Below are 26175 nucleotides of genomic sequence, written 5' to 3' on the forward strand. Positions count from 1 at the left end.
GTCTGGGGGTAGGACGCGTGGAGATACGAAGGAGGGAAAGCTCGTGGAAATACGAAATATTTTATTTTATAGTGTAGGTGCGTTCGCTGCCTGGAGATATCGGCCAATGAACACGCAGGATCAGGGACTCAAGATCACCACCCCTTCACTGATTCTAAATGTTTGTATAAGTTCAGCGTCACATGTGAATCAAATTAACTGATTCTACCTGATTGCAGGCATCGCAGGTAGTCCAGGCTCCGAGGCCATCAATTCTACCGAGTATGGGGGGTTTCAAAAAGAGTCCATACTGTGCGTTGCCCGAGCACGCGGTGCGTACACCACACACCTGCGTCGGCACACGCATTTCAATATACTTCGAAGGTTACTGAATCCAGCTCTCTATATAAGTTCACCTTTTGCCCATTCTACGCCTGCATATTCCAGTTTTCATGAATATATCTAACTCTATAGAAGTTTACCTCTCGATCATTTTACTCCCGTCCGATGAGTTGGCGATGACCATTACAGCAAGGCTACCTGCATCATATTGTTCCCAAAGCACAAGCTAGCAATGGCCAGAAATTCCAAGGTTTGAGACGAAATTGCTCACAAAGCCCTGAGCCGGTGACTCCAAGATCAGAGATATATTCTACACTTCAGAGCTTTATTGATGCTCATTTCTGACATGGGCTGCTCCGAGTCCCCGAGTAGCATCTGCCCTCGACTGGGAGTCCTCCATATGGATGCGGATACTACCGCATGTCATCCAGGAATATAAAATTTCCCAGTGCCATACTGATCATGGGAAACACAATTTGGCTTCATGATACCTAGTAGTTACTCCCCGCTTGATTCAAGTTGGCAGCTTCTGTTCTTGGGTACGAGTCTTCGAGTCACGGCAGCAAGTGTCGCTACTCCCTCTCAATTGAGGACCAATACCGTCTTGCTATGCATTTATGCCTCAATACAGGTGCGCGAGCATTGATCCAAGTAATTGCGCCGAGGTCGGATAAACTTTCCGCTGTGGTGTCTCAAACTCTGATATGGAAGCGCAGAAGTACCAAGGCACTAGGTATTAGGAGCCTCAGTAACACTGCGTCCGCATATAATTTATTTGTTGCATATCGCCTGACTCTAATTTTATTCTAGGACCTCCATGAATCCTCGATATCAAAAAACCGACCGCGGTGCTGTATACATACCCTGAGAAGAGCCGGACATACAAAACATACCTAGGTACTTCCGGAAGCAGGTTAGGTACCAGCGCAGACAACAACCCATTTGCTCATTTGCCATAATTTTGACCTTTAACCATATGGAGTGAGGTGGATCATGGGCTCCGGAGGAAGTAACGCTGGAAGTCGGTCTAGAAAATACATGTTGGCAGGCAGTGCCAACAAAGCATCCAACCCATTGTGGCATGAGCATTTACAGCTTTCGTCAACATACGAGAGGTCTGTGAGGAGGCTATTTCCACAGGTGGGCTCGTTGATGCCCTGTCAAAAACCTGGAACATGACTCGAGAATGAACAGATTTATGACATTCTGTGTTCCTGATTAATGGGTGAGAATATCAATACCTAAATTGGTATAGTATACATGCATGATCGGACATCCGGACGGGAGGTTCATGCGACGTTTAACGATCTCAAGATGATGCGGTGAAGAGTATCTGACAGAGGGTCTGACACCAGCCTGTAGAGATCTGCGCTCGGGCTGAATAGGAAGCGCCGATAAAATATCAAAAAGATTTACATGTTCAAATTGGTGGTGCCCAGGAGCGGTGTGGATGTGTCGTGGTCCGTGGATACTTATTACTGTTCACCCGGGTACGAATGATCGACTATCGCCAGTGGGTTGGGTGACCACTCGATAAGTTCCTCGCACCTGGTTTTCAACGGCATTCTGATCAGATAAATCTGAGGATCCTGTATGAAGCCGGAGGATATTGGCTGGGTTTAATGAAATCCTAGTTTAGGTACTGGGTATATCCTTGGACTATTTGTACCTGATCAGGCTTCCAAGGTGTCGACTTATCCAGGTCAGTGTCATCATTGGCTCATCTGTGCATATGGCGTATCGCTCATCATGCATCAGGTACGGCTGAGACAAACCTTTCCCTCCTAGGCTCTGATGCTCTGTCATTCACTTTGGGACTCCAGGGCTTTTCACATTTATTCCCGAGGCTTCTATTGGCCATAATCCCATTGTGATTGTGGGGGCGGGCGGCCACATGCATGAATCCTCTCCTGTTTTCTGTCACAATGTGTTATTATAGGAGCAGAGATCAGAGCTAAGGTGTATGGAATCTTGTCTTCATTGGTTTGAATATTATATTGGGGCGCAGCTTATAGCTGGGACATTCAGAGGATGTACCGAGAGCAGTCTTGACTTGAAATGTGTCTGCATACATTAAAAATGATTAGGCACGGTTTTCGCCCAGCAAAGCAACCTGAGTACTCTCATTCTGATTGAAAGGTTTGATGTTGTCTCTTTGGGTATAAATACTCATTATCCATAGTAGGACCGTTTAGTGTGTCCATTAGAGTTGATTATTCCAGGGATCCAAGGAGCAGAGCTCAAACGCTTAGTTGCTGACATGCTATAGCTATCCTCTGGGATACCCAAATCTCACGATAGCAGTGACAGTACTTTTAGGCTTCTCCTGGTTCTCCTTGTAAGTCCTCTCCAATCACCTTGGGGTTGGAATACCCCGGAGTCTCAGATCACTTGAATCATGTCGTTTCCAAGGCAAACTCTTGGCTATTCCACGCCGGAGAGTTTGGATGAGACAGAAGACCAATACTTTCAGTCCACTTGGCACTCATCTGGGAGTAGTTTCGCAGTCCTGCCGACGCAAACCATTCCGGACTGGCAACTTGAGAGCGCACCTGCCTCCTTCGGCATCTTAGATCCACGGATGCACCTTATGCCAGAGTATCCGCCAATCGCTCCACAAAGCCGCACCGTCGATCATCGTATAATTCCTTCCAGAGGTGATCCGGCCACCTCGAGAGAAATAAATGGAACCGGATCAGCTTATGAGAGACACGATGAGTATAGCCTCGCGCCGCTTCGAGCTCAGCGTCCACCATTTGATACAAACAGACCGACGAGTGAAGCCAAGGCACACGCGCAACACGCGACACAGGATCATGTCACTCATACCACTGCGGAACCAAATGCGAGGTTGCCTCAAACAAGAAAGTCATCCCGTACCGACAGGTTCGAGTGTGACTGGCCAGGCTGTCGATATCCAGGAAGCTTTGGACGCAACACGGAATTACAGCGCCATATACGGACTTTGCATCAGTTACCGAAATCATACAAATGCCCGGCCTCAGGATGCAGCGTGTCATGCAATAGAGAGGATAACCTAAAGAGTCACCAACGCAATATCCATGGCTGGAAGGTTTAGAGCATACCGATTGCTTAGGAGCACCTTTATTGATCGCGATATTCACTTCACTTCTCCTGTTGATCTACTGGCACATTCAACTGTTGGATCCCGTCTCTCAAGTCTCTGCTTTGGTTTGTTTCATGCACTCTGCCTCGAGAATGTCCAGAATGATGATTTCCTGTTTTTAAAAATAGATTCATGTCAAAAAAAATAATTTAATCCAGCTGCAGATACCTGCGTCTCATCATTTGACTTTCGATGTTCATGGGGAAAAGATCCTCGATTACAGTCTGGGGATTTTCCTGCGGACACCAAGCTCGGAGCTCCCCCGTCGTTAGAGCCTCAAGAGCTATCTGAGCTAGCTTCTCATCATACGTAGGGACACCGGATTGAACCTATTCGATCCCCGACGCGTGCCAAAATATGATACGCATCCCCGATTGGTTAGTTAGAACTAACATTCCAGACGATCAAGGTCACTCGACAGCTCCCAATTCGGTCGTGCAGCCGTGAGACCTTGGAAGAAGGTCGGGCCCCATGTGCAATACCACGCTGTACCTGGCCTAGCCGAGGCCGAGAACTTGACTTTGGTACCTTATCCTGCAACTTTGTTTCATCACATTCCAGGGCTGGTGAATTCGATCCTAAAAAGTTGATCCGGGGGGGTCGGGGAGGACATAGCTTACCTCCAGGGCTGTCGATCATCACTCAGTTAGGTGTTGCTATTGTGGTGCATCATCACAGTCCTACGCATCTCAAGCACGTGGCAATGATATGCTTCACGCGCAAGGGGAACTTCATATCCAATCTCATTTGTTCTTTTCGATTTGAAGCGGCGATGATTGGTTCTATTAAAATTCTGGGGCGAGACACCCCTTTGCCCTATGGATATTGAAGATCTTTTACGTTGCTTGTCTGCAGCTTGCATCAAGGGGGAGAGTGAGAGCCTCGTGTTTACCTATAAATCCCCGTGTTTATTCAGGATCGAAACCAAACTTTTATTCCGCTCGTTCATGACTCAGTTTTACAGTGTGACGTTCAATCAAGAGCTTAGCTCTTGTGCCAGCTCTTAGCTTACCCGTTCAAGAGGGTGCAAGCTTCCTGCTTGATACCATCTCAGCGTCAACCATGACCTCCAACAGCTTCCCATACGATGTGCCAGACGCCTGGATGGGTAGAACACCTCACCAATCTGATTACCCTGTCTACACACATGAGACATCTCCAACCTTCCCTGCAGAGGATCTCGAATGTCCTCCAGTCTCAAACAGAGATCTGTTTACCCTCCCGATGCCATCGGAAACCCAATCCATGAACCCCGCATTCCCCGTAACTCCGGGGACCTGCCCACCGGATTTCCGAACCAGTCCTATGGGCGACGGGGCATATTATGACCACCACTCCCCAGAATACAACCACCCTTCGTACCATCCACGCGATACGGGGTACGGCACCATTACCCGTCCCCAAACAAGACCTCAAAATCCAAACTACAGCCCACCATATCTCCAGCGAGCTCCTCCCGTAGAACCCGCTCCCCCAATCGGAGACGCTCATCGAATCCATCGCCGAAGTTCCAGTGCGGTGCACCTGCCCACGGCAGCAGAAAGGTTCCTTCATAGTGGGTTTCGATGCGAGTGGAAAGGATGTAGGTACACGGGTGCGTTTGGACGGAAATTCGAGTTGAAGCGCCATGTTGAAACGCAGCATATCTTTCCTAATTCTTTCGAGTGCCCGGATCCACGATGTAGAAAGCCGTATAACCGCAAGGATAACCTGGAGGAACATCTGCGTCGAGTTCATCTATGTGGTATTTGAGGTATGAGTTCTGGTCTTGTGCATCTCTCCCATCTTGTTTCGGGTTGATTTCTCGTTATCCTTTTGTTCATCTCCATAATTTTCTCAACTTTTATCTCTGCTATCTTCTTGTCCGGTACAAGTTGGGATCTTGGCATAAATGTAATTCAGTATTCAATATCTAGGGCTGGCCAAGGTTGGGAATAATAAAAATTTCACTATTAGTACTAAGCTAAGTGTTTTAATTATACAACATCTTCACTTTAGCACCAGGCCAAAATGTATGCACAGGTATCTGTTTATAATGCAACGCTAAAACACCAATCTACCACCAGGGTAGCAGGATTGAGGGTTGAATAACCCCAAACTCTCAACAGTGATATGAAATGGCACTCCACCATTAACCAGCCGCATAAGGACTCTTCTTCCGCAACTTCTCTCCAAATTTCCACAAGAAGATCGGAGCCGGAACTCCAATCGCAAGAGAAACAAACGCCAAAACACTGTTTCCCCAACCGTAATGCAAAGCATCATACATCGCCGGCGCAAAAAGCGGGAACCCGAATCCAGCAAGCGAACGCAAAAACGCACCCGCAGCCAACGCACTAGCAGCGTATCGAGTATAAGTGTCAACCATATAAGTTTGAATACACTGGAACGCAATAATAGTACCCATGCCAAAGATAGCGGCACCGATATTCGGCGCAATCCAGTGACAGCGTTTCTGGGCTGTCCAGCCGTAGATAAATAATCCAGCTGGAAGGAGGATCGCAGCAAGACTCATCAGTGGGATTCGGAACTCTGGTCGTCCGATATTATTGTTTCGTGCTTTAAGACGACGGTAGATTCGATCGATCATTGGTGCACAGATTTGTGAGCCGAGCCAGAAACCTAGACCGAGGAAATGTAGTTTAATCCGCCGATGCCGCTGGATTCGTTGTAGTATTCTGCGCTGGTCCAGAGATCCGGGAATGTGGATAACATCAGGTACATGAGACCGTAGATGTATGCCATGTAGATTGCTAAGACTTGGACGATTGGTTGGGTGAGAAGGAGTCGGAATGGTCGAACCAGAGAAGTGGCCATCTTCTGTTTGAATGGGATCTTGGTGAGCTCCGCTTCTGTGTGGTGCGCCTCCCCAGTTTCTTTGGTTAGACGTCTTGCGCGGTCGCCGAGGAGCTTGGGAGCGTAGGTCTCGCGGAGGAAGAAGAGGCCGGCAAGTTGGATGAGGGCGTCTGCGATCGAGACAGACCAGAATACCCAGCGCCAGGTAACTTTCTCGGCGATGAACCCTCCAGCAATGGGTCCGAGGGCAGGTCCGAGCATTGGAGCAAGACTGTACATTGCTAGACTCTTGCCTCGTTGTTCAGGGAGGAAACAATCAGATAGTACACCGCCACCAATCTAGAATTCTGTCAGAAGGTGAATGGTATGAATATAGTTGGTTCAATACTCACTGCTAGTGGGGCACTACCACCTAGTCCAGCTAGGAATCGACAGATGATCATTTGTGTTGTTGTCTTGGCAAATCCACATCCGATGTTGAATGCCAGGAACCACAGGTTCGCCAGCTGGAGTACAATCACTCGACCATAAACCTCCGACATAGGGCCCAGGAAAAGAGGTCCGACGGCATATGCGAGAATAAAAATCGACATCGTCAATTGGAGCACAATAGTGTTTGATATTTCCAAGTCCGCCTTCAGAGCATCCAAAGCCGGCGCGACCATACTACTGGATACTGGTGAAATGAAAGTAAACAGCGAGACCATAATAACCGCCGACCATTTCTTCGTGCTAGACCAGTTCTTAGGATTGGTCGGATCATATGGGCCATCCCATGTAATCTGTGCATGGAATAATTAGTAATTTGAGATTGATACGTAAAGTATGCATGATAGAGAACCAACCAATTTAGAATTCGCCAATGTAGATCTCCCCGTTTTGGACTTTTCCAAGCTTTGCCCCGCAGCTGGTCCTGATTCCAAGTTGACTTCCCTGCGGTTCAAGTCACCCTCGGTTATTTCGGTGTCTTGGTCCATGCTCTCCGTCGGGGTATGCCCCGTGCGATATGCAACGGTGTCATCCGGATATGATCCTGAGTATGTTAAGTGCAGGTCATTTGTGTTGATTTTGGACTTGATTGATCCTGTGAGACTTGCTCTTCGAGACTGGGTTCTGGATGTTGAATTATAGTCGGTTTCTGTACTGGTCGTCGAGTTCGAGCGAGATCGACTCCCGTCCATGGTGTGTTCTTTCGACATGAGCGCTGCACATCAAAGTGTAGACAGTCGTTCCGAAGTTGAGTTATCTGGTTGGAATTCTCTGAAGGCAAGACTCTATACTAGGTGTAGAGCTCGAATGTAAACAACAGGAATGGCTGTTAGATGATTTCAGGAGCACGCGAGTTTAGATCTGGACATGATCGAGATTAGTACCACCGGGGACCCATGTGGCTTTATACGCCTCATAGCAAGTATTTTGTGCCCAGGAATACACAAGCATAAGAGCTTTGATGAACTGTAATGCATCTCGAGTGGGGACAATGGAGATAAGTGTTTCCTATGACCATTTGCTCTGCTTGTTTTCAGAGTTTTCAAGACCCTTCATTGGCTCAATTATCAATTTGTACACAAAGATTGGGACTCGGCCAGACCCCGTGGGTCATTTTTGAGGATCCCTTTACTCCGTTGAATCTAGCGGCGGCCTGAACCGGCATGACATGCCGTTTTTTATCGAGATTGCCGTGAGTTAGCCCAGGTAAACGGCCGTCAATGCTTGATAGGCCGGTTCCGCGCCCGGTACAGGCATGCATGACTCAGCATTTCGGGTCTTCGGCACATGGAGATCACGCGGCGATAAGCTTATCTTATCTCGATGCCATTTCATTTTATCAGTATCGCTGGTGAGTGGTGCTGTTTTGCTCGACTCTAGAAATCCTTGAGATTAAGCTAGCTTTTATGAGTCTGTGCTCGATATACCATGTGATCTTGTCGTATGACTATCCAAACCACTAGAAAGAGCTTGACACGACCAGTGGTTTGTACCGATTTTGTGGTGTATTAATTCTTGTTGAAAGGAACGGCATTGATCATTGCCAACTTGAAGTATCACGTTGCATTAAATATCAAACAGATCAAATTGAGCTATATTAAGGTCCTCCAAAGCTTAGGACCTTCAAATCGTCCGCCCTCAGTTTCGGAATACCTATCATTCAATAGCAACCTGCATCAAGTATCCCAAAAATTGCAGCTGAGATGGTCGTATTTTCCCGGCTTCATGAGCAGCTCCTGGCACAACATCCAATTGACAATTAATATCATCCGATGCCCAAGCAGCGTGCAGATGTCGTACTACTTGTAGTCTTCCTTGGTTTGTAATCTGTCTCGTCGTATCGGACTCCTTCCCTTGAACCTTCTGAAGCCATGTCCAGAAATCATTACCACCATGCACTTCATTATCCTCGTCGCCAACAGCCAGCTGAACGGCAACATCGCGGATAAGCTCTTTGTTGATTGTTCGAGCAAATAGCTTCTGGACATCCGCAATGCCCAGAGGCCATTGATATCTCTCATCCAACACGGTCGCGCGACCAGGTGCACCAACACTAACAGCTAGTAATCGCTCGGGGTGCAAATAGAGAAATCGGTGGACGAATTGGCCACCACCTGAAAACCCGAGCATGAACACTTTGTCGGTGGCAATTCCAGGCCACCGTGGTGAAATCTCATCCAGCATGGATAACAGTGCGAGATCCGACCGAAAGGTCGTGGATCGTAGTAGTTTGTAGGAGTCCAGATCATTTGGCCCGTCAAGTCCCGCGGGGAAGATCGGAGCGAGAATAGCGCATGGTGTTGAGTTTGCGAATGCGACGAGATCTCCATCCTCCAGAGCGCCGAGTCGGCGCCGAGTCCCGTGAATCCAGACTAATAGAGGGAGCTTTCTGGAATTCGTGTCGCTGTCGTAATGCGCTGGGGGGATATAGAGCATATAGGAAACGCGGGGGTCGGCTTCCAGCGCCTTTAGTGGAACGTGACCCACAAGATAGGCAGCTTGCAGAAACTGTTGTGGCACATCTGCTGTGGAGAGGACTCTCTTCATCTTGGAAGGGTTTATTTTCGAGGAGGACGAAATCAGGATGAATGCAAGTGTTTGAACCGGGAAAACTGTCCAGGTAAATAGAAAGTGGGAGATATATTTGGCCTGAACCGCGCTTCCCGAGAAGATACCCCCGCGAATCGCCGCGATCACTAGCCTCAGCCGTAATTGAGAGAGTCCTGCGTGTTCCAACCCATGTTCAGGCTTAAAACGGCCACCTGCATACTAACCTTGTAGAAGATAGTTGTCTAGACATCTTGAAGCCGCCCAGTGCGCATAACACAGATGGCTTTGCGTTTTGCGTTTGCTGAGCTGATGTTACTGTGGCTCGCCACTCCATCATACGGAGGGGTTTCTCAAGCGCTTTAGTACTTCTCAAAATCTGAGGGGAGAAAGAATCCAAAGATCATAAATGGGGCTGAAGAAGTCCGACCTAGCCCCTTGAAAGCCAGCAATGTAGTTAGGTCAAACTTGAAATGAATCACAAACAAGGTGACAACGACGCTAACTCGGGCACTAGCATAAATTCCGCTGAACTACTCCGTATCAGCTGCACACTTCGACTAATGTGAAATTCTTGAGGTCTCTCAATACGAATCAGATGCGACAGGGCTCTTAGTCTAGACTATGGTCCAAAAGGCGAATGAAGGCTGAATATGCACGGAACCAAATCAAGTTGTTACATGCATTTCCATATCCCCCGTCTCTGCAGCTGACCAATCTGATTCTAAAATCACGTCGTTGCTATGACATTGACTGAATATCTCCAATTTAGCGCGAAGGTTGGTGGCTTGTTTACACTTAGGTCATCGCGATGCACACTCTCCAACTCAGATAAGATCGACAGGCCGATCTGTGCTGTCAAGTGGGTCGCTGAGACATCTGGATATTGGCATCCTTACTGTCCACTGCTAAGGTCTCCTGGTTCGGTTATGCTATACTATATGGGTACGAGTTTGTAAACTGAAAATTTGAAGTTCTGACTTAAAATATCATGCAAGACCTATCAGTGTCAATTTAAATTCATCGTCAACTTGAATGGACCGGGAAAGGTATCCTCTTAGTATCATACAATCTTCATTATCAAGGCCTAACTGGAAGCTATTCTACTTTTAGTACTTGAGTGAAAGGGAATTGCTTAAATTAGCCGTATTCAAACTCAAGAAAAATAAGTCCCCAGTCCCCCACGCACTGTTCTCCAGCCTGAGGTTTAGCGGCTTTTCCCGATGCCCCGATCTCGTTCCGCTAGCACTAGGAGTGGGCCGGTTCCATAGATGTGAAGGTTGAGGTCATTTTCTAACATTTGAACCCTTATATTTTTCAGGTTTCCTGTGCTCTACTACTCGTAGTAGACCTGCAGCCAATTAAAATAATTCCAATCAAAACAACTAGAATAGTCGTGTGCATATCCTCAGTACTAGTCTGCTCAAGGCCTCGGCTTTCAAATGTAGACCTCTTTTCCTACTTGGGTTGCAGTGGTTTTTCAAGTTTCCTCACCGTCTGGCAGAATACCCAGATTTAACAATAGACTGGATTTTTCTTTTCTATATTCCATCTGAACGTAGTAGGTATACCCCTCTTAATTCAGCTATCTCTCGCTTTAGCTATCTCCGAGTCTTCCCCTCCAGGTAAACATGTAGGTAAACTAGTAGGCAACCATGTAAATAACCAGTGCTGTAGGTACTTACATACAAAGAGGTGTAGCTCATCACTCACCTGTAGATGCTACTGACTCGGACATCTGGACTGAGCCCTGTACTTCAGTATGTGAAAATCTCTGTCTGAGAGGGGGTAGACACATCCAGATGTCTGGCCAAGCACTCACGTGCTGAGGACATACCTCTCCCAATTTCAAATGCTCGCTACTCTACTGACAGTGCCGCGCGAAGCGCGGCGTGATGACTTGTTTACCTACTACATAGTAGTACTGGGGAATTAGTACATCTTAGGATTCATCATACATAAGTTCTGTTGAAATTTTACCACATCCATGTGCAGTTGATTCGAAGTCCTGAAAATTAGAAATACAGAGCATGATGATGTATGCTGCATGCATACATACCAATCAGTCGTGCCAGTGTCAGTAGTATAGGATCATCCATGATACACAATAAATTCACGCACTTGAGTTATTGCTAGGGGGAAACTTCAACCTTGGAACTACTTTTCAATCAAAGATTCAACTTGGAGTTCAAGTTCATAGTCTTTTGTGATATGGCTCGCTGCTGCTACTGGTACTTGAGTTAACTTTACCTTCCAAAGGTTGAGAGGTACTTTGCACGTATTGAGTAACACTGGCATAGATACATAGATTTTTTTTCTATCTGAGTCTGAAATATCTGGAACTTGAATCTCGGAAATGTTGACAAGTTCTACAGGCAAGAAAAGTCATTTTTCGAAGAGGTCGCCAGAGTCTCAAATTCCAGCTTCTTTGCTTGGATCATGGTAGGTCACTTGATAAGGACACCAAAGCCAACCACCATACTCCAAGCTGGGAGGGCTCTCCGATGGCATTTTTCGATGGGGCCCCCAGGACTTCAAGTTCCAACTTCCATTTCATGGCTTCCTGCCATACCTCAAGCTGGAAGGGCTCGCCAATTTGATTCTTGTAAAAGCCCCCGACCTTCAAGTTCCAGCTTCCATTGAAATGCTTAGTGTGCGCAGACCTCCGCCGGTATACCTCAAACTGGGAGGGCTCCCCGATGGCAATTTTCGATGGGGCCCCCGAAACTTCAGATTCCAGCTTCCATTGAGAGACTTATTGTGTCCAGACCTCCCTCGGTATACCTCAAGCTGGGAGGGCTCCCCAATGTGACTTTTGTAGAAGCCCCGACCTTCAAGTTCCAGTCTCCTTTGCTGGGATCATGATATGGAGCTCTACCCTGACCTTGCGTCTTTGATCCTCGAGTGTTGATTGCACTGCCTCTGACAACCTGGGTTTTTGGGCATGAGGTTGAGTGTAGCATCAGTTTGAATGTGGCATCAGTTTGAAAATAGCATGGGGTTGAATACAGTATCAGGTTGAATATAAGGACAACCAAATTCAAGGCGGGAATTTGTTTTGACATTTCATAAGTTGTGATTGATTGAGGGAATGATAAGCCTAAGTTGAACAAAACATTAGTCCTGTCGTACAAAGAGAGTCACACGGGGTTGAAGCTTTATGCTTACCACAACAAAGAAAAAGCCCCGGAGGCTGATGTTCCAGAATGCCAGCCGCGCCCAACATCGATCAGTTACATAGATGAGAAACAGAAAGGTTGATATTGTGATGGTCAAAATGAGTTCTAGTATAAAAATAAGATGTTAGTCATATCTTAGGTATAGAATAGGAGGGGTGAAGTGGTACGAACCTTGAAAGCGGATCTACTAAACCGTTCACTTACATGAACATGAGGTTGACTGTCAAGACTGATGGGCCTACCCCCCAAGCCTCTTGATGGGAGATGTGTGTAAGGCCTGGGGTGGAGGAGTGATTAAGAAGCACAGAATATTGTGAATGTGGTGGAAGGAGAAGGGGGAAGAAGAAGAAGAAGAAGAAGAAGAAGGGTGGAAGGAAAGAATTTATAGACCTGAGATGATGCGATCCGCACTCAAATGATGCAATATTAGTTTGATGTTTTTAATAGACAAATACCTAATGGTGCGATACAATTTTGATGCTATTCAGACTAAAGGACAAAGTGAAGTGAACTTGAGGAATTCATACTTGAGGAGACAGGTAGGACCGGCAATACCCTCACTGTAAATACATGATTGGTGACCTAAGACGCTATACATTTAGAATCCTCTGAATCAGACATCATATAGCCACATTAAATAGCTTTGGATCCTTACAACCCTGGAAGTATAATTGAATAGCTTCCAAACTTCAGTGATATCGCGCCAACTGGTAGATCTGCATATGCTTAGATAATGACATATTGGACCAAGGAAATCCACCAATAAGAGATAGCCAAGCCGCGTACCTCTACGTAAGAAGAGCGATCTATCTTACTTGCTCCACTCCCTTCTCCTTAACTGGAGTGATCGTCGTTTGTCAACTGATTGGAATGAAGTCACTGTGGAATGCATATCGGCGTCCCCCCCCGGGACTCCTAACCACCCTGATTTTTGACTGGTTGCTCCCGTGGCTGGACTGAAGAGTGGATCAAAACGAGGGATCATGCAGTGCTACGGAGTTTCCCGTTGGTTCAGCACAGGGACCGCTGCCAAGACAGAGTATACGTACACCTGCAGGGACAGCCACTATTCTTGGCGTTGGGTGATCGTCGTTGAAACAAGTTGTACTTAAAAGCCTTCCAGGACCTGAGATGATTCTTTGTTGTGAGACCCTGATTTTTAATTCATACTTAGTCTTCTCCACGGGTTGAACAACCGGTATGTTGACAGTATCTTATCGATCTCTCAGTCTATTCTGCTTTATACTAACAACAAACCTAGAAAATATTTTTCTCTTACAAGCACAATTACTGTCGCGATGCGATCATATCTCCCCGCTTTAGTCCTTTTCCTCGCTACGGCCTCGGCCTCTCCTCTCCAAAAACGAGATCTCCAGTGGTCCTTGGAATGGTCATTCGATCTTTTCCCAACAATTCAATGCAATCAAACCGGTGATCTTCATACTGGCATTGGTAGCACAGGCTGCCGTGCAGACTTGCATAGTGTTGCCTCAGCATATCGATTAAATCAGGTGTCAGAGGGGTGTCAAATCGAGTTTTTCGATAATACCATGTGTGATGCGACCGAGACAACCTCCGACATTACGGGCTCCAGTAGCAATACAGGGACATGTCAGATCCCCGCGCTGACACGGCGGTACGGATCTTATCAGGTTACTTGTGATGGAATGGGCGAATTGAGGTGATGCTGGTCATTGCAGAGACTGAGGACTGCTGTGTTTCGGCTGGGCTGGCCCCGGACGAGAGGTGGATGATTTATACGTGCATGTACATGGAGCGTTTTATTATGAGCGAAGCCTTGAAAAAGAACCTTTTTTTAGAATAATTGTTCCTGGTTCTCAATTGGAGTGATAATGATATTATAGACCCAACAATGAGCAGTCGAGTTTTGATTGAAATCACCCTCCTGGACATGTACACGTATACCGTAATTTGTGGGCTATTTACAATCTCCGTGGGGTAATTTAGGGTCCTGATTCGTGGAGAATGGAGAAAGTGATGCAGGATATTCCTCACTTTTCCCCGCGCCACCAAGATAGCGCTTGCATCAGCACAGAGACTGATGGCGTCTAGACACTAAATCCTGTTAGTCGAGACTCTGGGGATGCGCCACTTGAGGCTGACATAATCGTGCATCTATTCTCGGGTACCGGTAAGGGGAGCACACTTTTTTACTAACGTGAAGTCCGGTTGCGCGGGCGACCCGGTTGCGCGAGCGACCCCACCAAAAATACACTTCAATAACAACACCTCTTTTTTAACCATCACAATAATGCCCCCCCCAGCGCTCTGATAAAAAAAAAAAGTTGACGGAGCAGGAGGGTCGCCTTTTATTAGCTATAAAAGCTATAAAAGATGGCAAGTATCCCTCTGCTGCCGCTGCTGCACGATCTTTTGAGATACCTGTCTCAACTTTGAAGGCCCGGATCAATGGGCGCGAATCTGCTACTGAAAAGCGACACAATCGCTTTATTTTTACCGAAGCTGAGGAGGGATCGATTGAAAAATGGCTACTGGATATGGATTCTAGAGGGGCAGCTCTTACTTTGCCTATGTTGCGAGATATGGCTAATCTTCTACTTGATGCCCGAAAAACTACACCCTCTACTGTGGGTAAACATTGGCCTGCTGAATTTATCAAACGACGCCCAAATCTCTCTACTCGCCTCTCTCGTAGATACGATTATCAGAGAGCTCTTTCAGAAGACCCTCGAATCATTAAACCATGGTTTGATTTGGTTCAAAGGACGATAGAAAAGTGGGGTATCGCTTCAGACGATATCTTCAACTTTGATGAGTCTGGTTTTGCGATGGGTATTGGCGCAACACAAAAGATTATCACTTCAGCGGAATACCATGGGAAAAGAGCTCTTTTACAAGCTGGAAATCGTGACTGGGTGACTTCGATTGAGTGTATTAGAGCTTCTGGAAGTGTTCTCCCGCCGCTTTTTATTTTTAAGGGAAAAAAGTTTCCAGAGCATCTACGCCCTTATCTCCTTTTAAATCAAAAAGGAGCTCGTTTGACTATAAGCGAAAATGGCTGGACTACCAATACAATTGGTTTATGGTGGTTAAAATATCATTTTATCCCAAACATTAGGATAAGAGTGGGAAAATATTGCTTATTAGTCCTTGATGGTCATGGGAGTCATTTAACCCCTGAATTTGACCAAATTTGTGAAGAAAACCAAATCATCGCAATCTGTATGCCTCCTCATGCTTCTCATCTTTTACAACCTTTGGATGTGGGTTGTTTTTCGGTTTTGAAGAGGCTTTATAGAGGAGCGGTCTCGACTTTGATGCGAAACGGAGTTAACTCTATTGACAAGGAAGATTTCCTTGAACTGATCGCAGATGCGAGAATGGGTACTTTTAAGTCTTCTACTATACAGAATAGCTTTTCAGCTACTGGATTAGCACCATTCGATGCTAATAGGGTCTTGGAACAGCTAAATTTACACCTGGATTCCCTTCCTTCTTTGGAGATCCTTTCTCAGCGACCAGTCTCTTCTGGTAGCGATAGCGATCCAAATACTCTCTGGACCCTTTCAAAGTTTATAAAATCGCAATCTCGGGTCAAAAAAGGTCTACAATCTTCTTCTTCAATCCTTTCTTCGCCTACAAAAAAGGAGATTGAGAAGACCTACGAGATGACTATAAAAGTGGTCCACCACCATATTTTTCTCCAGAATCGCTGCACTCAATTAGAGGCTGCCAATAAGAGACAGACCAAAAAGCAAGAGACCAAACATAAGTTTACTACCCAGAAAGGCATCTTTGGGGGTCTAGAAGGTGGTCAGGACGATGTGGTGGTCGAGGATAAGGATGAAAGCAAAGATATATCTTTACCACAGGTGCAGGCAGAACCAACAATTGAGCCAACTTTACCCTCTGTGCCCTTGGTTCGACGACAAATAACCTGTTCTGCGTGTGGGATTAAAGGTCATGCTTATACTAAGTGCCCTGGACGTGTTTAATAGTCAATATTTTATTATTTTTGTGGTTTTAATAGTTTTTAAAAAATGGTAGTTTTTGAAAATTTGGTGGGGTCGCTCGCGCAACCGGGTCGCCCGCGCAACCGGACTTCACGTTAGACGGAGCACAAAACGCTTATGTAATAACACTTATTATATAATCAACTTTTTCTCAGCCGAAAAGAAGGTCACTGCATATAATATCACTGCATATAATTAAAATAAGATAAAATAAATCAAATTTTAGACTAATTATTTACATGATCGGATCGTATGCCCTATCACCCCACATTTCGAACATTTTGGTGCTTTTTTTGGTGCTTTTAGAACATTCAGAGCTGCTGTTGAGACTGATGCAGGTGTATGAATTTCATTAGGGCTAGGCACCCCCCCTAGGCCCCCCCTAGGACCCTAGGCTCCTGTAAGGTCCAGGCTAATGATTCAGAAGAATATAGCCTCCAAAATGGGTGTATCGCAGATATCGGAATAAATTGTTTACTATCAATCCATCCTTTAATCTGATGTGCACACGGTAAGCCCATAGTTCGGATAAAACCACCTGTACAGGCTTTTAACGGGGCCTGAGCTGTACATCTTTTAGCAATATTAGCCTGATCAATCACTAAATTCATCGAGAATCTAGTAATCTTTCGAACTAAATGTTGAAAAAGATACTCTCCTTGGGTGGAAATTAGGGCTTTAGTCTGATCATTTAAAAGATCATTCTCAATAGCCCTAATTTGCTCTGGTAGTGCAGCAGAAATTCGGGACCAAAGGGTTAAAATATCACATCTTGATGTTTTAATATGTTTCTTAAGAACAGCATGGGCCCCCTCAACGCGTGACGTTGTTGAATTTCCTAGGTGAAGATATTGATTAGTCCAATATTTAATAAATTTTTCTTTATGAACCAACCAAATCGATTCAATATAATAGATTAAAGAGGGGTACTTGGCCTGATATTTTTCTTTGAATTTAATCAAATTTGATTCATATTCATATAAGGATATAGAATTTACTATTTCCATCCAATCAGAATAGAATTCATCCCATTTCTTTTCCTTTTCATCTGATATTTTCACTGTTTGGTCTGATGTTTTTTCAAGTGTTCGGTGGGCGTGTGAGTCTTTCTCTGTTATAACAGGCTTGCACTTAGCTAGAAAAGCTTGATTTATATGCCAGAGACATAGAAGATGTGGAAATATAGAATATTTTGTCCGGATTGCAGCTAGTAGGGCAAGGTCTCGATCAGTAACTAAAACAGGTGTAGGGTGTAGGGGGGCCTATGGGCTGGGGGGTAAGCTTAGTCTGTTCAATAGCCTGTGTATCAGCCTGTTCAATAGCCTGTTTAATAGCTTGTATAGCAGCCTCTGTAGCCGCCTGTTCAATAGCCTCTTCAACAGCCACTTCAACAGCTACTTTAACAGCCTGTGTGGCAGCCTGCGTAGCTGCCTGTATAGCTGCCTGTGTAGCTACCTGTGTAGCTGCCTTGGGAGTGGCCTCGGGGGCCTGGGGGGCCTGCCCAAGCCAAGAAAATAGGGTATCTAGTGCCCACTCATAAGCTGCTTGCTTCTCATTCATCATCAGACCAAAAGCAATTGAAAAAGAATGATTACTAGATGAAACCCCAACAATATGTAAAAGTGGCATATTGTAAATATTTGTCTTATAGGTGCAATCAAGACATATAACCCTATTAAATTTATTAGCAAAGTCGATCATCTTTGGATGTGCAAACATAAGAAATTCAATATGCCCCTCAGGGCTTGTTTTAACCTGATGTTTCCACTGTTTTAATCCTAACTGTGTGATTAAATATTGAACCTTTGACTGATCTTGAAGCTTTTCATTCCAATAAGTCTTCCGTAGATTGTAGATATCTTGAATCTGTATTAGAATATTAGGAAAATCTGTCTGGATTAGTTCTAATATTGAACTTGGTGTGATATTTTGATTGAAATAGGTGAAAATTTGCTGTTTTTGGCTATCTGTAAGCTGCCGGGCCCCTGGATGAATAATTAAATTAGCAATATTGACCTGATGTCCTGTATGGGTAAGGTTAAACTTAGTGATATGCCACTTTCCATCAGATGTTTTACGTGTAGATCTACAAGCGTAGAGAAAAAAACAACAATCTACACGTCTAGTACTTGTTTTTCGACGTTTAGCCCCATCTTTTGCTTCAATCTGATCGTCATATCTGCGAGATTGATCACACATTAGCCTCATATTTCGATCTTTATTATTACTAGTAATAACAGCAACAAATCCATCCTGTAAGGCCTGTGTTTTAATAGCCTGGACTAGCTGATCACTAGTATCAAACGATTGGTTCATAAGGGCCTCCATATTGGATGAAAGATTAAAGAAATTTGATAAACTCAGGTGAATAGAAGAAGAAATTTTAGTAGAATAATTGTTTATAATTTAACTTATTATTAGTTGCTACAGTGACCTTCTTTTCGGCTGAGAAAAAGTTGATTATATAATAAGTGTTATTACATAAGCGTTTTGTGCTCCGTCTAGTAAAAAAGTGTGCTCCCCTTACCGGTACCCTCTATTCTCGGTCAAGGTTGGACCCTTGTTGATGATGATACAAAGTCGCAAGGGATGAGATGTGACACTAACCTGAAACTGACACATACGTTGCCACCCATGCAGGAGAAGAAAGATGCCAATAAGGAAGTTCTAGAATCAGTATAGTGTGTTCCAAATTTAACTCGTGTGTTGCAACTCAATCTGTGGACACCTAAGGCCTAAGGCGAACACTCGATCGCCGCAATAGCCAGGCCGCATTGGGTCGGATATACAAGACTCTCTATAACCGCGAAATCGATAGCAGAGAACCGATCGACCCGGCTCACGGGATATAACTTACCCTTGTAAAAACTCTACTGTCAATAAACCGCTTATTCCAACCTCAAGGACCCATTTTATTTGTTGGCTATTGGGTTGTTCATCGATGGTTCTCGGAGATAACATGGTTTGTTACCCGAAATGGACAAATGCCGAACCACCCGACGGAAACGGTCGCTCGGAGGGAGTTTGCGGTTACTGAGCACTGGTGTATATAATATGTCATTGTGGGCTCTTTTCTGGGTGATAGACATACGAAAAAATCGAACAGCATGTCGGTTGACAAGATCTCTGATGATGAGCCAGCTGGGCCTCCTGCTCCAGTGGGCTTTTTCGACTCCTCATTGAACGAAGTACGGAAGCAAGTCTTCTTTCTATGGTCTCGCACAGGTACCTGCCCTGACCCAGAAAAAAAATCAGATAGTATAGCAGCTAATCTCTCTCAGTATTCATTCTTTGCGTCTTTGTTCTAGGCGTTTTATCTTTGTTCTGGGGCTCTCAATACAACACCGAATCCAACTATCCAGCCCTACATGTCTGGGTTGTAGACTTTGACGGCCTAGTTGGCCCATATATAACCAACAACACGATCGTCGGACCAGTCGTCACGAACGTTACAAAGGAATACGAAGCTTCCTCCGGTCTTCACCTCGGTTACCATATCAAATCAGCCGCAGACTTCAACTACGATCCTTGGAACGTCCGCCAGGCCATCTACGATGAGCACGCGTACGCAGCTATCATTGTCAACCCGAACGCAACCTCACTCCTTCGCTCAGCAATTACAACAGATAACACGACCTACGATCCGACTGGGGCCATCGAAACCGTGATCATCTCCGCCCGCGATGAAAATACCTACTACACTTACATCCTCCCGGACCTCGCCATCCTGCAGAATATGGTTCTAGCGGAGTTCGGCCCACTGTGGGCCCGCGACTTAATCTCATCATCTACGAATTTATCTTCCATCCCAGCCCAGGTTATTAACCCTGCTATCGGATTTACAAGTGTCGATCTCCGTCCATTTGCGCCAGCTGTTGCAGCACCCGCTGTGACAATCGGATTGATCTACCTGATCATTATATCGTTCTTTAACTTTCCGTTCTTGATGCCTGTTCATGCGCTTTTCATGAAACCGGATGGTCATCCCCCGCTGAAGGTGCCGCATTGGTTGATCTGGCGAATTTTGTCTAGTATCACAGCTTACTTCTTTTTGTCATTCTTTTACTCCCTCGTCTCTTTGGCGTTCCAGATTCCGTTCATGAATTCGCCTGCGCCGGATACAGTGTCTGCGAATAATGCGAATGCCTATGGCCACGGCTCATTTGTTGTTTTCTGGATGTTGAATTGGGTTGGTATGTCCGCTCTGGGCTTCCCTTGTGAGAATATGGCCATGGTGCTTGGTTTCCCTTGGAGTTCGTTTTTCTTGATCTTTTGGGTCATTACGAATGTTGCCACGGGATTCTATTCGTTGGATCTGGCATCGCCGTTCTTTTCGGTGGGGATATGCTTGGCCATTACATCGAAGTGAGTTTCTTTCTCGGGATCCAGTTGTGGATAGTAAGACTAATGGGGGTTTACAGTTGTCGAGGCTCTGCGGACGATTCTTTTCGGGACACACTCGCGTATCGGTCTCGATTTCGGAATCCTGTTTGCGTGGATTGCCGTTTCCCTGGCGTTCTATCCTATCGCCACTTTAATCATGCGCTGGAAGATGAAGCGCGGGCTTTGATGAGAGGATTGAAAAGTTGTTTCATTTCTGGTGTAGATATACTGCTTGATTGTAAGGTGAATGGGTTCATATAAAATTTATTACTAGTATAGATTTTATATAGATCTAAAGTTGAGATCTTCCTTATCCAAACAAATTCCAACGTTGTTCGAACCAGTACTACTAGAGAATAGCAATTATCTGTCTAGTCTAGCCTTGACTCAAATGGTTGGTGCCAAGCATCCCCGGTATGCTGGAATAAATCAGTTTAAAGAGTGAATGGATTGTCATAATCTCATCATATGTAACGACCGTATTTACAAGTCTCTCTGGAACTTGAACTGACGTTCACACAAGAGCCTCCAGCTTCCGGAGTACCCTCTCTCTCGTCCGCATGGTATCCCGCGGGTCCTTCACACTAAAGCAACAACCACCATCAGAATCCAAGTGTCTCGAAAACAACAGTCTCGTATACCGGGTTGAGCGTCGGGGATTTCTGGAACTCGACATACTTCAGGCCAGTGTTCTTATCACCCATCGTCCGCTCCTCATCACTGAGCGAGTCACTGAAGTGAGAGATCTCCGATTCGGTGGTGCGTGGTGTCTGGTCTGGGCTGTGCACGTCTTGGGATTCTCTAGCATTAATAAGGATCAGTAAGCATGGCCTCTAAACATGCCCATGTGGAAGGCTGTTTCTCATGTACCCTACCGAGGGGGTTGACTGTGTACTGACGCTTTGTAGCTACCAAGACGGGTACCCGCCATTTTACTGCTTCGGCCCATGTTGGAGAGAATCTTTTTTTTTCTCTTTTTGTCTTTTTCGTGGTGAACTTTTAATTGGACTTGTTCCTTTGCTTGACTTGATGTTCGATTGTGATTTTGACAGTCTTGTGTTGAACCCCAACGACCCCCGATGCTCTGAATCCTGTTCGCCGGGCCGAATATATAGATTTGGGCCCGGCCGCTTGCCACGGGTGGCTCGAATATGTCAACGTCGATATGATGTCGGTATTACATCTCCATGAAAGATCTCCGAATTGAAAAACTTTCAAAGTTCAAAGTCTGTAATGATGAGTAAGTTAATTTGGAAATCCAACCTGAATATGGAGCGGGTGGTGGTACTTTCGAAGCCGTTATGCTGACTGTGGATATAGATCTCGTGTCCTTGACCTCGGGAGTCCATGGATATAGAGAAAGCTTCAAAGTATCAATATAGCGCAACGCAATTCATGAATTGACCTATAGCCTCGGGCCACAAATTATTGCAATGTTTGAATGATGCGAAGATGAAGCTGCAGGACTTAGGAAGGAGGAATTCTATTATCAGACTATCACGAAGACGCTCAGGACGACGACTAATCCTCAAGATGACGACTAATCGAACGACTCATCCAACGACTCGGCGGCCCAAGTAGTTCGTTTGCCATGTGCCTTCACACAATCGCATCATTGGCCGAACCGATATACAGGTACCGAATTCCAGCTTACCGATGTCAGGCACAGAGTCGGACTGTAAGGTACCTCCTTTATCATACATTTTCCCATACTTAAGGAAGTACCTCCTGATCTATTCAGTGCAAAGAGTGTAACAATCATCACAACGAACGGTTTACCCTCCGTTATTTTGTTTTGTCGAACGCAACGTTGCGTTGCCTGTTCCTCGATCTCTTTTTTCTCCTTCACATCTTCTCCTTCTCTCTTCCTTTTCCTTCCCACCTTATCCTTGTCAGACTTTCTACTTGTCTATCTACGTGTTTTTCTCGTGTTTTCTTCGGGATTCCTCATTATCAAGTCTCTATAGGCAACCATGAGCTTCGCTATGCGTCCTTTGGGTCGTGATACGCCTGATGGTGCCTTGGTGGGCATGAATGAGCTTCCTCCGCCTGCCACGCTTGCCACGCCTGATGAGCCGGCTGATCCTGCTGAGTCTGCCGAGCCTACTGAGCCTGTTGAGTCTGGTCAGTCTGCTGGACCTGAGGTGGAGCACGAGGAGTATCAAATTACTCGTTTCCATCCTTCAATCGAACGCTCTGATCGTGACGCCTTCCGCCGTCGTGCTCTCGATGAAATTGAAGATGCTCCATTCGGCTGGCGCCATGTCCGTGCTATCATGGTTGCAGGTGTCGGCTTCTTTACTGACGCTTACGACATCTTCGCCATCAATCTTTGTGTCAGCATGCTTGGCGTTGTTTACTGGCAGTCAGCCCATGATCACCCCGGCAAAATTCCCTCCAGCTCCGACACTGCTCTCAAGGTTGCCACTTCTGGCGGTACTGTCATCGGTCAGCTTGTATTCGGAATGCTTGCTGATATCTTCGGACGCAAGCGCATGTACGGCATCGAACTTATGATCATTATCTTCGCTACCATGGCTCAAGCTCTGTGTGGAAACTCCCGCGCTGTCTCTATCACCGGTATTCTCATCTTCTGGCGTGTCATCATGGGCATTGGAATTGGCGGCGACTATCCCCTTTCTTCTATCATTACCTCCGAGTAAGTATTCACTACTCTCACACTGACTTAACATACGGAAAATCTAACTTGTATAAGGTTCGCAAACACCAAATGGCGCGGTGCAATGATGGGTGCTGTCTTTGCCATGCAGGGCTTTGGTCAATTCGCTGCAGCAATCGTCGCATTGATCGTGACTTCTGGTTTCAAGGAATCCCTCGAATCCGCTAAAGATGTCGGTCACTGTACTGGTGACTGTCAACTCGCTGTGGACAAGATGTGGCGTACTGTTATCGGCATAGGCGCTATACCAGCCTGCATTGCTCTGTATTTCCGTCTGACTATTCCCGAGACCCCTCATTACACTTTTGATGTGGGCCGAGACCCCATCAAGGCACATGCGGACATTCAAGCCTACGTTATGGGCCAACGTGAAGGCCGCCCCAACCTACTTGAACGCGCTCTCCATGTCGGCACTCTACTCCCCATGCCCGACTTCCTGCAGCCTCGCGCAAGTTGGAAAGATTTCCGCAAGTGTTTCTGGAACTGGAAGAATGGCAAGACTCTTCTTGGCACGGCGAGCTCCTGGTTTTTCCTTGATGTTGGTAAGTACAGCTTCAATTACTCTGATATATTTTCGTCCAATGTGAAAGATACTGACTCAATTTCTCAGCCTTCTACGGTCTTGGTCTGAACAACTCGGTAATCCTCAGCGCGATTGGCTGGACCGGCGGCGAGAATGTCTATGAGATATTCTATCGCAACGCCGTCGGAAACCTGATTCTCATCTGTGCCGGTGCGATCCCTGGATACTGGATGACTGTGGCCACCGTCGATACGATCGGGCGAAAGCCCATTCAGATTGTCGGCTTCGTCTTGCTTACCATACTGTTCGGCGTCATCGGGTTCGATTACCACCCGTTGAAGGAGTCACACAATGGGCTGTTGGGTCTTTACGTGGTCGCTCAGTTCTTTTTCAACTTCGGCCCAAATGCGACCACCTTTATTGTCCCCGGCGAGTGCTTCCCGACTCGCTACCGCTCTACCGCTCATGGTATCAGCGCCGCCGCGGGCAAGATTGGTGCGATCATCGCACAGTGCGTGTTCGGGCCCCTGGTCAACAAGGGAGCGCCAAAGGGTTCAACCGACAGTCCGTGGTTGAACAATGTCATGAAGATCTTCTGCCTCTTCATGTTTTGTGGAATCCTCACCTCGTTCCTGATTCCGGAGACAAAGAGATTGTCTCTGGATGAAATTTCGGGGGAGTTCACCGAGGAGCGTACGGCTCCGGATGAAGAGATCGCCCAAGAGACCCAAGCCAACAAGGAGCCTGAGGCTGACACCCAAGGCCGCTAAGGTGTCACAGAGAACCTTGTGCCCATTGGGCTGGCCCTCCGGCAACGGGGGGCGTTCTTTTTTTCTCTTTTTTCTTTCTATTTTGTATTATCATTATATTTTTTTATTACGAGCTCAGCCTCATTTTTTGTTTCTTTTAGTTTCCCCCCTTTCTTAAGGGTGGCTGCGCGTGTCGTTCCTTTACCTTTCCCGCGTGACTCTTCAGAGTCAAATGAAGTTGTTACTTCCTTAATTTCTCTTACTTCTCCTTAATTCTCTATTCTATATGTAATTACTAATGGCTCGCCTTTCTTTCACTTACGAGGTTCTCGGGTTCGATTCTTTAAGCTTGTTGCTCCCGCGCAAACCGGGTACTTGCAGGAGTTCCACTTAATGATACACGGTGATGTGACGCCAAAGCCTAGAAAATCTAATTGGAATAGGTAAAGTGGACGTGGAGCTTTGACGCTTCATTTAAAATTCTCCTATGACTTCTAATCATCTATAGGAATACTAAAGTCATGTGCAAGCTGTTGTATATCATGATGTGATTTCTCACTTAGAATGTTAATCATGAGTGTCAAGGGTTGTATGGATATCAGAACAAATATAAGAGTAGATTCCTCATTTAAGATGTAGCTAATAAGAGTTTAATTGACAAGTTTCAGACAATTCAATGTCATAGTACAGTCGTTTTCGAAATCAGCTATACCTCGACAAACACACAAGTCCTCTCCCGGATAATATATCTGCAAAAGAAGAAATTTGATTTGATGGTGCTAAAATTGGCCCATTAAGTACCAGATTTTGCAATACTGTAAGAACCAGTACTGCCCAGGTGCTTTCGATAACTCGGAGCAGGCCATTCCCGAAGTGATGAGACCGGGAGCCGGAACACAAAAGTCATCAGCGCCGCAAAGGTCAGGCCACAGACAGGCCGATAGCCATCCGAGCCACCAAACCGGATAATGCGCATTTGCCCGCCTGTGTTTGGCTGGAACCTTCCTGCATGTATTATGTTTAATTTAGCATGATTAGGATTTAATAGTAGGGAATATACTCCGTACTATATACACTACATAGCACATAGTACTCTCGCCCAGATCCTTTCTTTTTTTACTCCCCTCTTCAAGAAATAGTCTTCTCCTTCTCTCAGCCTCTGCTTCTTCTCTCTTATTCGAGACCCGCTAGGAACTTGAACTACAATGTTTGTGTCTCCTCCGCTTTTTTGCAACCCCCGGGTGGTTGAATTATACTCTTTTGTGGAATTTGTCGCATATTGACCCTTTTTCTCCTAGGAATTCTACCGTGCTACCCCCGGCACCTATTGGGGCCGATATCAGGATGTCACCAAATTCAATACCCACCTGAGCGTGGCAGAGAGGT

The 26175-nt window shown here is 45.9% G+C and overlaps 10 protein-coding genes across 10 annotated transcripts; 6 read left to right on the forward strand and 4 right to left on the reverse strand.

Moving 5' to 3' along the window:
* Positions 1-2719: 2719 nt before the first annotated feature.
* N7483_012598 (uncharacterized protein) lies at positions 2720-3400 on the forward strand (the record flags this gene model as incomplete). Its single annotated transcript, XM_057096025.1, has 1 exon — positions 2720-3400. The coding sequence occupies one exon, from the start codon at positions 2720-2722 to the stop codon at positions 3398-3400; it is 681 nt and encodes a 226-aa protein (XP_056941996.1).
* A 1110-nt stretch (positions 3401-4510) lies between these two features.
* N7483_012599 (uncharacterized protein) lies at positions 4511-5200 on the forward strand (the record flags this gene model as incomplete). Its single annotated transcript, XM_057096026.1, has 1 exon — positions 4511-5200. One exon carries the CDS (start codon positions 4511-4513, stop codon positions 5198-5200), a length of 690 nt encoding a protein of 229 aa, XP_056941997.1.
* A 379-nt stretch (positions 5201-5579) lies between these two features.
* N7483_012600 (uncharacterized protein) lies at positions 5580-6038 on the reverse strand (the record flags this gene model as incomplete). The annotated part of the gene is made up of 1 exon (XM_057096027.1): positions 5580-6038. One exon carries the CDS (start codon positions 6036-6038, stop codon positions 5580-5582), a length of 459 nt encoding a protein of 152 aa, XP_056941998.1.
* A 32-nt stretch (positions 6039-6070) lies between these two features.
* On the reverse strand, positions 6071-7425 carry N7483_012601 (MFS general substrate transporter; the record flags this gene model as incomplete). Its single annotated transcript, XM_057096028.1, has 3 exons — positions 6071-6583; positions 6637-7026; positions 7090-7425. The coding sequence occupies 3 exons, from the start codon at positions 7423-7425 to the stop codon at positions 6071-6073; spliced, it is 1239 nt and encodes a 412-aa protein (XP_056941999.1).
* A 964-nt stretch (positions 7426-8389) lies between these two features.
* On the reverse strand, positions 8390-9280 carry N7483_012602 (uncharacterized protein; the record flags this gene model as incomplete). Its single annotated transcript, XM_057096029.1, has 1 exon — positions 8390-9280. The coding sequence occupies one exon, from the start codon at positions 9278-9280 to the stop codon at positions 8390-8392; it is 891 nt and encodes a 296-aa protein (XP_056942000.1).
* A 4477-nt stretch (positions 9281-13757) lies between these two features.
* N7483_012603 (uncharacterized protein) lies at positions 13758-14144 on the forward strand (the record flags this gene model as incomplete). The annotated part of the gene is made up of 1 exon (XM_057096030.1): positions 13758-14144. One exon carries the CDS (start codon positions 13758-13760, stop codon positions 14142-14144), a length of 387 nt encoding a protein of 128 aa, XP_056942001.1.
* A 3537-nt stretch (positions 14145-17681) lies between these two features.
* N7483_012604 (uncharacterized protein) lies at positions 17682-18014 on the reverse strand (the record flags this gene model as incomplete). The annotated part of the gene is made up of 1 exon (XM_057096031.1): positions 17682-18014. One exon carries the CDS (start codon positions 18012-18014, stop codon positions 17682-17684), a length of 333 nt encoding a protein of 110 aa, XP_056942002.1.
* A 1547-nt stretch (positions 18015-19561) lies between these two features.
* On the forward strand, positions 19562-21024 carry N7483_012605 (SNG1 family protein; the record flags this gene model as incomplete). Its single annotated transcript, XM_057096032.1, has 4 exons — positions 19562-19679; positions 19736-20780; positions 20821-20852; positions 20876-21024. The coding sequence occupies 4 exons, from the start codon at positions 19562-19564 to the stop codon at positions 21022-21024; spliced, it is 1344 nt and encodes a 447-aa protein (XP_056942003.1).
* A 204-nt stretch (positions 21025-21228) lies between these two features.
* On the forward strand, positions 21229-21661 carry N7483_012606 (uncharacterized protein; the record flags this gene model as incomplete). Its single annotated transcript, XM_057096033.1, has 2 exons — positions 21229-21251; positions 21361-21661. The coding sequence occupies 2 exons, from the start codon at positions 21229-21231 to the stop codon at positions 21659-21661; spliced, it is 324 nt and encodes a 107-aa protein (XP_056942004.1).
* A 1149-nt stretch (positions 21662-22810) lies between these two features.
* phoD (phosphate:H+ symporter) lies at positions 22811-24810 on the forward strand (the record flags this gene model as incomplete). Its single annotated transcript, XM_057096034.1, has 3 exons — positions 22811-23496; positions 23554-24059; positions 24128-24810. The coding sequence occupies 3 exons, from the start codon at positions 22811-22813 to the stop codon at positions 24808-24810; spliced, it is 1875 nt and encodes a 624-aa protein (XP_056942005.1).
* Between the last annotated feature and the right edge of the window lie 1365 nt (positions 24811-26175).

Source organism: Penicillium malachiteum (genome assembly GCF_028827825.1).
Source record: "Penicillium malachiteum strain IBT 17515 chromosome Unknown utg000005l:1.0-9002435.0:326005.0-9005861.0, whole genome shotgun sequence".
NCBI classification, from domain to species: Eukaryota; Fungi; Ascomycota; class Eurotiomycetes; order Eurotiales; family Aspergillaceae; genus Penicillium; species Penicillium malachiteum.